This window comes from Oncorhynchus mykiss, chromosome 3 (assembly GCF_013265735.2).
Source record: "Oncorhynchus mykiss isolate Arlee chromosome 3, USDA_OmykA_1.1, whole genome shotgun sequence".
Taxonomy (NCBI): domain Eukaryota; kingdom Metazoa; phylum Chordata; class Actinopteri; order Salmoniformes; family Salmonidae; genus Oncorhynchus; species Oncorhynchus mykiss.
Genome location: NC_048567.1, coordinates 19,674,093 through 19,684,135, shown reverse-complemented (window position 1 = coordinate 19,684,135; position 10,043 = coordinate 19,674,093). Strand labels below are relative to the sequence as shown.

General features: G+C 45.1%; 1 protein-coding gene across 3 annotated transcripts; it reads right to left on the bottom strand.

The window, feature by feature from the left end:
• Positions 1–1,404: 1,404 nt before the first annotated feature.
• LOC110512436 (guanine nucleotide-binding protein-like 1) lies at positions 1,405–9,972 on the bottom strand. Of its 3 annotated transcripts, none has more exons than XM_036971209.1 (13): positions 9,827–9,972; positions 9,428–9,544; positions 8,357–8,510; positions 7,737–7,873; positions 7,314–7,465; positions 6,936–7,007; positions 6,453–6,645; positions 6,221–6,325; positions 5,706–5,888; positions 5,327–5,505; positions 4,717–4,918; positions 4,193–4,333; positions 1,405–3,233 (listed from the first exon to the last, which is right to left on the bottom strand). In XM_036971209.1, the coding sequence occupies exons 2-13, from the start codon at positions 9,498–9,500 to the stop codon at positions 2,965–2,967; spliced, it is 1,860 nt and encodes a 619-aa protein (XP_036827104.1). In that variant the 5' UTR covers positions 9,501–9,544; positions 9,827–9,972; the 3' UTR covers positions 1,405–2,964. The 3 variants fall into 3 exon arrangements, with proteins under 3 accessions (XP_036827104.1, XP_021448505.1, XP_036827110.1); XM_021592830.2 differs by having other exon boundaries at positions 9,428–9,631; positions 9,827–9,888; XM_036971215.1 differs by lacking the exon at positions 9,827–9,972 and having other exon boundaries at positions 2,954–3,228; positions 9,428–9,783.
• Positions 9,973–10,043: the final 71 nt, after the last annotated feature.

The following is a 10,043-nucleotide window of genomic DNA, read 5'->3' as shown; positions in this document are numbered from 1 at the left end:
ACTAGATGTGGGAACATTGCTGCGGGGACTTCCATTCAGTCACAAGAGCATTAGTGAGGTTGGGCACTGATGTTGGGCGATTAGGCCTGGCTCGCAGTCGGCGTTCCAATTCATCCCAAAAGTGTTCAATGGAGTTGAGGTCAGGGCTCTGTGCAGGCCAGTCAAGTTCTTCCACGCCGATCTCGACAAACCATTTCTGTATGGACCTTGCTTTGTGCACAGGGGCATTGTCATGCTGAAACAGGAAAGGGCCTTCCCCAAACTGTTGCCACAAAGTTGGAAGCACAGAATCGTCTACAATGTCATTGTAAACTGTAGCGTTAAGATTTTCCATTAAAATCAGCCCCAGACCATTATTCCTCCTCCACCAAACTTTAGTTGGCATTACTCACTCCAGAGAACATGTTTCCACTGCTCCAGAGTCCAATGGGAGCAAGCTTTACACCACTCCAGCCGACGCATGGTAATCTTAGACTTGTGTGCAGCTGCTCGCCATGGAAACCTATTTCATGAAGCTCCGACTAACAGTTATTGTGCTAATGTTGCTCCCAGAGGCAGTTTGGAACTCGGTAGTGAGTGTTGCCACCGAGGACAGACCATTTTTACCCACTACACGCTTCAGCACTCTGCGGTCCCGTTCTGTGAGCTTGTGTGGCCTATCACTTCGCTGCTGAGCCTTTATTGCTCCTAGATGTTTCCACTTCATAATAACAGCACATACAGTTGACCGGGGCAGTTCTAGCAAGGCAGAAATTTGACAAACTGACTTGTTGAAAAGGTAGTAAGTATCCTAGTGTACTTGTTTTATGTGCCAGTATCTTAAAAGGGCAATCTGAGATTCAAACAACAAAGCATCCCACCACTTTTTTGATTAACAGTTGAGGGATGGGGTAAAACAGCTGAAATAATCTCATTAGGCATTTATACATTATATTCATCAAGAATCAATTACTATTAATAATTTACCTAAAAGTCCAAAAATTGCACAATTGGCATAGCGTCGTCCGGGTTAGGGAGGGTTTGGCCTTGTCTCATCGCGCACCAGCAACTCCTGTGGCGGGCCGGGCGCAGTGCATGCTAAACAAGGTTGCCAGGTGCACGTGTTTCCTCCGTCACATTGATGCAGCTGGCTTCCGGGTTGGATGCGCGCTGTGTTAAGAAGCAGTGCGGCTTGGTTGGGTTGTGTATCGGAGGACGCATGACTTTCAACCTTCGTCTCTCCCGAGCCCGTACGGGAGTTGTAGCGATGAGACAAGATAGTAGCTACTAACAATTGGATACCACGAAATTGGGGAGAAAAAGGGGGTAAAAATTCAAAACAAAAACAAGTCCAAAAATGTATATACACCAATCCCAGATTGCTAAAATAATCCTATATGAAGAAAGAGCATAAAAAGACAGACATACCTTGTTCCATGGATTATCTTTATTGCAGAGAGCAGTCCAGTTCATTGTCATACCAGGAATGAAATAAAGAATGCAGCAAATACACAATCCAAACACTCACGTACAAGTCTGTTTAAATCATTCAAACAAAGAGCATTAACACATCTATCTCCATATCGGAAACCAGAGTGGTGTGTATTAGGGACAGGAGTTTTTCCTGGTCACCTGGGTAGGAAAACTCTGCTGGGTCCCTAGTTGTTGCTTAGACACACTACGGCCCAGAGTTTTTCCTGATCAGTCACACAGACAGGAAAAACGAATGGCCCTAGCGTGTATATTTCTAAGTGTGCCATTGGTGTAGACCAGAACAGTGCATGTTGTTACACGGTAACACAGCACTGTGCTGTAGTGTTCCCTCAGTAGAACAGGAACAATGAGGTACAACAGTAGGCAACAGCACACTAGAATCCAGCCCTGACAGATTGTAACATTAGAACAGAGCCATAGAGAGATAGAGATGGAAGTTTAACCAACATTAATGTCGTTCCATTCTTCCAGTATTTAGACTCTCGTCCTAAATTCTTGCTACTCAGCTGGTTTGCATAGCTGGCATAATTTAGGATCATTAACAGGACCATTACTGTATTGGTCAATATTGGCTGCTATGGAACCATGTGATACTATCTCAGAACATCAGAGTGCTTTTTGGTGGCCAAACTCTCTCTCAAGTGAGTCATGATACAGTGCTACACGTGAGTGGCTCTCTGTAACAGCAGTTTTCTTCTGTAGTAGTTCAAACACTACATGTATAGTCCACAACAACAGGTCGTTAAACTCAATCAGATGTTTTCCAGCCTGGTCCTGGGGACCCACAAGGTGTGTAGGCTTTTGTTTCAGTCCAATACTGAGTCTCCTGCACCAGGATTGAAGAACACTGCCCCTAGTAGACTCTAAAATATAACACTGAATTGGTTAGAACCATATAAAATGCAGTCTAATGAGCTTATCTGACCTTTGGCATCTCAGCTGTGAGGCCACTTATCAATAAACAGATTGAAAACCAATCAATGATTAATACACCACAATGCCCCTACCAGCTTTAAGGGAAATAATAATAGTAAAATCCTACATACAGGAAAATGATAAAAACCAAACCAAATGTAATCCTACAATAGTTTAGACAGGCAGGCCAATTCTGATCTTTCCTTCACCAATTGGCCTTTTGACCAATCAGCTGTGATAAAGATAGGATGTGATTAGTCAAAAGAACAATTAGTAGAAAAAAGATCAGAATTAGGCTGCCTGTCTAAATGCAGTCAAAGTACAGCTGCATGGGTGAACAAGCAGAGCAGAGGCACAGCATGGAGAAATGAACATGTTTATACAATATCAGAGTGCTTTTAGTAACCTCTGGGAGAGGGAGGGGTTGGGGAGAGAGAGAGTAGAGGAAAGAAGAGTTGAGTCAGAATGTTAAAGGAATGCAAGTCAAGGAAAGGAAAATGGAATGAAGGTGCAGTGAGTGTAGAGGGAGAGATCAAGCACTTTGTATTTTTAATTCATTCTTTCTCCCCTTGTCCCTCACTCGCACTCGTTTTCCCGGAGGACATCGAACATGTTGACTGTGAGGCTGGTTGGCCCCTTCCTCTCCTTCACTGCCGGGTGTCCAAACCCTTCATCTTCATCATCACCATCCTCATCATCATCAGCATCCCTATCCCTCTCCTCCTCCTCCGGCTCAGAGCTGGACTCTCCCTCCTCCTCCTCATCCCTCTCTCCTGCCCCCTCCTCTTCCCTCCGTCCCTGTAGAGCGATGATCTCTGCCAGGTCTGGGTGGGACTCCCACTGCTCTGTGTAGCGCAAATCCATTAGTTGAATAATTAATCAATCAATCAAAAACACTTTTCTTCATGTTTTTTTGTACAAAGCCCCAGTCATCAGTTTAAAAGGACAGAAGCCAGATGAACATGAACATAGATCCCCTGCTGGGATTTGACCTTCCCCTGCATGTCTGTCTGCCCTTTTAAATATGAGTCTCTGGTTGTCTGTACAGTAGTGATATAGTGATATGCCTGATGCCTCACTGTTTGTCATGACCGGTCTATGACCTCTCTGATCATTGTATGACCGGTCTATGACCTCTCTGATCGTTGTATGACCCGTATACTGACCTCTCTGATTGTTGTATGACCTGTGTACTGACCTCTCTGATCGTTGTATGACCTGTGTACTGACCTCTCTGATCGTTGTATGACCTGTATACTGACCTCTCTGATCGTTGTATGACCCGTGTACTGACCTCTCTGATCGTTGTATGACCCGTATACTGACCTCTCTGATCGTTGTATGACCTGTATACTGACCTCTCTGATTGTTGTATGACCTGTATACTGACCTCTCTGATCGTTGTATGACCTGTATACTGACCTCTCTGATCGTTGTATGACCTGTGTACTGACCTCTCTGATCGTTGTATGACCTGTGTACTGACCTCTCTGATCGTTGTATGACCTGTGTACTGACCTCTCTGATCGTTGTATGACCTGTGTACTGACCTCTCTGATCGTTGTATGACCTGTGTACTGACCTCTCTGATCGTTGTATGACCTGTGTACTGACCTCTCTGATCGTTGTATGACCTGTGTACTGACCTCTCTGATCGTTGTATGACCTGTGTACTGACCTCTCTGATCGTTGTATGACCTATGTACTGACCTCTGATCGTTGTATGACCTGTGTACTGACCTCTCTGATCGTTGTATGACCTGTGTACTGACCTCTCTGATCGTTGTATGACCTGTGTACTGACCTCTCTGATCGTTGTATGCAGGTGGTCTGAGGCACAGACACAGCCTCCCGTCAACGGCCAGCCGCAGTAGACTGTTAGCTGCCCGATACACGTCGTTACGAGCTGCCTTCGCTGTCTTATAACCCCTCCTCTCTGCCCAGGCTGTGAGACAGACAGGGAGAAAGAGAGAGACGAGGGAAGAGAGAGAACAAGAAAGAGACGTAGGGAGAGAAAACAAAAATCGATAAATTGTTGTTGTATTATAATTTTAACTGTTCCTGAGAATTTCCCAAATGTCTCCCTGACATCCAGACAAGAGGGTGTGTTTCAACAGTTTAGAACCGGACCAGAGGTTCTAGAATCCAGAGAAGAGGGCGTATTTCAACAGTTTAGAACTGGACCAGAGGTTCTAGAATCCAGAGAAGAGGGCGTATTTCAACAGTTTAGAACCGGACCAGAGGTTCTAGAATCCAGAGAAGAGGGCGTATTTCAACAGTTTAGAACCGGACCAGAGGTTCTAGAGCCAGACTGGAGGTGGTCCTTACCCTCACACACGTCCCAGGCTGTCCAGCTGTGCTCGGGTCCCTGCTCCCTCTCCTTCTCCCCCCCCTTGGGTGCATGCTGTGGGCCCTCCACGCTGGGGTGCCGGAGCTTGAGCACCGACAGGAAGGGGGTCCGCTCACACAGATAACCCACAGAACTGTAGGGCTCCTGCAGCTGAGACACTGGGTAGATACCAGCTAGGATCTAGGGAGAAAGGGGCAGAGAAGAGGAGGGTGAGAGGGGGAGATGGAGGAAGAGGCGTAGATACAAAATAATGGAGGAAAAGTGTTTAGAAAGAGTAAAGCATGATGAGAAAGAGAGGTAGGAAAAAAAAGTAGAGAAAAAGTTTGAAAAGGGTTGACGGGTAATGATTGCTTTTATACACAAAGCTCTCCGCAGTAGTTGAGACTTAAACGTGGTACAGATTGGTACAGTGGTACAGCCTTCAAAATGGCCAGAGGGAATATAATTTATTCTTCTATTCTCCAAGACAATTCCTTCACAGGCTGTCACCAAAAAGTGATTAGACCTGGGATTCTAAGGGAATGGGAGGACATAGTACACACACAAACATACACACTTACACCCTACCCACGCCCTCCTCTCAGTTACCTGTAGTTGTTTGTTGACTAGTGAAGGGAAGACCAGTCCAGGGCAGTCACACAGTTTGACCGTGGGTGTGAGGTAGTAGGTCTGGAAGTATTTGGTGTGGCCGGGGGTTCGAGACACACTCACCACCTTCCTACCTACCAGACTGTTCAATACCGATGACTTCCCCACGTTAGGGAAGCCTAGGGAGGGAGGGAGAGAGGGACATTATACATATATTCATATTCCCTTTGTAGTAGACATTTCAGAATGCCAGAAGGGGCTGGTGGGGGAACAAAGCTTTGAGGTACACAAGCATAACTTAATTTATCAAGTTACTAATCAGTGACAACAGATTACTGATTGGGAGGTAGGAAAGCAAGCTTCCAACATGGCTGCTCACCTATACAGCCCAGCGTGAGTACCCCATCTTTATACAGCTCCTGGGAGGGGCTGCTCATCTCCATGGCAACATCACTCTGGTGCTCCACTAGCACAGAGTCCGCCCCCTCCTCTGACTGCTCTCCCTCTGGTCCCATAGCAACCGCATCTCTCTGGATCTTCTTCTCCCAGCTGGACAAGTCCACTACAAGGGGGTGGGGGGTAACAATGGTGAACACTCCCTACAGCCACTCATTCTGCACACTTCTGGAAAAAAGTGGAGAATCGGGAAGCAGCCTTACTTGTCTTCAGCCTATTTTAAGACTACTTCCATTCAGTGTTGGTTCTTCTATGATATACCCTTACAACCCTGCACCCACAGATCTTTGTACGAAGACATCAATCCTTCATTCAACACCAATTAGCTATGCTATGGAAAGTACCTGGCCAAAGCATTAAGTAATTACAGACTTGCATGGTTAGCAATACATGTGTGAAATAGGTACTAAGCCACCCAGGTGGGTGTGTCCCTTTCACCTTTTCCTGCTGTGATTTCCTGACACGCCTTCAGGATGTGGGTGGGGCCTCCAGCATGTCCCCACCCACATGTACCCTTTTTTCTCATCCTCTTCTTCTGAAGCACTAGAGTCACAGAGACAGATACAGACAGTGAAAAGGTTCATCTGGTGATCACCAATCAGCTCTCATTATTCTCCCTCGTCTTGTGTGGCACTTTCGCTCCAGTACAACCACCCTCACTCCCACCCACCTGTGCTGTATGGCTGGCCGGGGTGTGATGTGAAACAGACACAGTGGAGGTGGGGGAACTGTGTCTGGAGGTAGTGTGTCCAGGCCAGCACCAGGGGAGGGGGACACAGGTCAGCTTTGTTCAGCACCACCACCACCTGCTTCTGCAGCTCCCCAGTGATGTAGTGGTACAGCGCTGGGGGAAACTGCAGCACCTGCATGGGAGGGACACACCAGGAACACATTCATTAAGACATGCATGCTCGGTCTGGCAAACGACTTATAGACTGGTACTGACCATGTATAACTTACTCTGTCTGTGGCTCCACCTGGTGGATACTCTATGTATGCAATTCACCATATGGTTCAACGCATAATGAATGACACCATAATAGTGACTATTAATTACATTATCATGGTGACAGTACTAAGTTGATATTGATACTATGGTACATGACTAGCAGCAGATAATGACAGTAGGAGGAGTTTAAAAGAGATGATCCACCGGGTGCCTGATGTCCACGATGAGCAGGATCACATCGGACATCTCCAACACTCTCCACAACTGTCTCCATGTCTGAGAGAAAGAGGGGGAGAGATGAAGAGGGGGAGTATAAAGTGTTAAGTTATATGAAGAGTATATAGGTTTTACCTACCCTAGGTTTTGCTCAGTGTCAGAGAAAAAGGTGGTTTTTAAAACAATTCATTCAAGATTATGGAATATTGTAGAATTAATAGCTCTTTATTTATCCATCAAAATGGACCTTTCTGCTGACACAATACGCCCCCCGTAACTAACCGGTCACTAACCTCAAGGCTACCACCTCCCTGAAGAGCATTTATAAAGGGTGTATAAAGGGTTCTGAATATATCGTTTCCTCACCTCCAGGTTGTGCTCAAAGTGGCTGAGGGATCCAGGTGGGTTTCTGGAGTGCAGGTCATTCAGATATTCCCGGTATGACTTCTCTTCTTTCCTCAGCAGCTCCTCACGAGTCATCCCATAGTTCCACGGAGGTCGCCGCGGAAACTCAAGACCTGAGATTGGAGGTCAGATACGTCAAGCATTGACACAAAGTGAAAAGACCATGTCAAAAATTCCACTAGAGTGGGTCTTTATTTAACAGCATTGAGAGGCTCAGGGTACAGGTCACGTACCAAATCACACCGTATAGTGTACTACTTCGACCAGAGCACATATAGCTTAGGTCAAAATGAGTGTACTAAATAAGGAATAGGGTGCCATTTGAGACCTTTATTTAACAGCATTAAGAGGTTGTTGTGAGGCTCAGGGTCAAGGAGCGCTGACCTTTCTCTGTGGGGTAGATGTCACTGATGTCAACCTCCAGGTCTTTGTCTAACATCTGGTCCAGAACCTTCTCTCTGGCAAGCTTCTTCCTCCTCTCCACCTCCTCTCTGCTCTCCTTCTCAAAGTGCAGACGGAACCTGAATGGACAGAGAGATGAGTATAGCTGTGTGTAGAAGGGGGAAATTGGGCAGGGCGAGTGTGTGAAGGACACAAAAGCATCTGTGTGCAGAGTCATGAATATCAGGTGTGTGTGACGTGGGTGTTTGTTCTGACAACAGCAGTTTTTGTAATTTACCATTGACCTCTGTCAAAGTTGTTTGCTCATGGTTCAGGATTCCTACAGTAACATGTTCTCATTTCATTATTTTGTCTCTTTTGGCCTCTTACTTTTAATATCTATAGACATAGCTCTAATGAATCTTTCCATTAACCCTTTTGTTCAAGCCCAGCAATAACACACCCGTCTTTGTGTTTGGTTTCATAGCAGGTGAAGTACAGTATTACATTAGCGCTGGTCCCGGGTGTTACGTGTGGCTTGCTCTGCGTCTACATCAGTAAGCCACGTGTGATCCCCTGGACCAGAGCTAAGTATTACCTATGCTAATGTACTGGTAACTCACCTATTGGGATCGTATCTGCCCTCCCTGATGCCGGGCTGCTGGTTTATCCTCCTGACATCTGTGGTTTCGCTATCTGAGGTGTCCGACTGTCTCTCCCTGTCCATCCCCCGCTCCACACTGGCATTACGGCTGCTGGGCCCTGAGCCTGGCTCACCTGAGGCAGAGAGGTCATCATAATCAGAGAGTTACATTGAACCCTTCCCAAATGGCACCATATTCCCTATATTAGGGCACAACTTTTTGTTGTGCACTATATATAGGGGATAGGGCACTATTTGGGACACAAACACACAGAGGACAGAATAAAACTAGCCTCTATGTCAGCACTTGGTACCAAACAAAGACCACATTCCACAACGTTCTACTTTAGAATCGAGGGCATATACTTTTACATATATGCTACCTACATTGCATAAGACATAGCTATCTATACATTTAGTAATCGTCTCAATACTAACCTTATGTAATAAATCGACAGTGGATGTTTTCATAATAAATATATTTTCATTACTAGCTGTAGAGTGTAGGTATGTGATCTCCAACACCTTTTGTTATACCCTCAATTTGGGATAGCTTAGCTATCCTATTACATAATTTGATAGCGAGTCTGCGCAGTAGAGCTTACACAAAGTGAAAACAATACCAGTGTAGTACAGTGATGCTGATTTCTGTGCATCAATACTTTCCCACTTCAGCCCCATCAATGACAATGAATGACGCCAGCAATACAATTGAGCGATAAGGTCACACACATTGCTAGCTCTGTAACGTCGTCACCTCCAAGGTACTAGCTAGCAAGCAAGGTAGCTAACGTTTGCTAGAAAGACCCAAATACATAAGATATGCATGTTAAGGCAAAAAATAACGACGTCCCTATTCTTTAAGTGTAGCTAATTCATACAAATATATCGGGCAACTTGACATAGCTGTCTGCTTTCAGGAGCAACAGCACTAACTAGCCAAGTTACTCAACTCTCCGCGTAACGTTACAAGTTAGTAAAATGAAAAGCTATGCTAGCTAACGTTAGAAAGTGTGCGTGCCGAAAATGCTGTCATTGCAGCTCACGTTACCTCTCTTTCTTTCCCGTTTCACTTGCATCTGTTTCTTCTTCTGTTTGGTGCTGAATGGCTTTTTCCGAGGCATGTTTGAATGAAAAATGACAGTTTCGTAGTGTGGGTTTGTGTTAGCTAAGGCAGAAATACAGTAACGTCGTTATTTACTATCATGAAGTTTCTCGACTCCTACACTTTTCACCCACCCGACGCCATCCGGCACTGCAGAAAAAATGTTGACGAAGTTGAAAAACCATTCAATGGTAAAACATATTATAGTTTATATTTACTTATTTTTTAAACAAAATGTTATGCTTTTGAATCATTGTCTGACAAGACATGGCAAGTTAATATTGATAGGAAAAAAACATTTAAAGAATGGTATAGTAAACCTCCGATTCAACTATTATTACTCACGCTAATGTTGTTCACGACACACGCGTTATTTGCGTGACACACTACAGCAGATCAATGAATAAAGCGTTTACTTGACACAGGCAATCAACACTGCCAAGTCCTTACATGCATTAGGGCAAATTTACGTCTACAGCTGTCACATTCAAATGTGACATTCAAACTAAAGCTCTGTGGTTACAATAAATTAAACAGCAGCATCTCACCCTTTCAAACATAG

Bases quoted from the DNA above. Each gene is read 5' to 3' on its own strand.
- LOC110512436 (XM_036971209.1), bottom strand. From the start codon at position 9,500: ATGCCTCGGAAAAAGCCATTCAGCACCAAACAGAAGAAGAAACAGATG. The intron at 6,646-6,935 runs GTGGATCATCTC...CCTCCCATGCAG, and splicing joins TCGTGGACATCAGGCACCCG to GTGCTGCAGTTTCCCCCAGC. The intron at 5,889-6,220 runs GTGAAAGGGACA...ACCCCCTTGTAG, and splicing joins GGAAATCACAGCAGGAAAAG to TGGACTTGTCCAGCTGGGAG.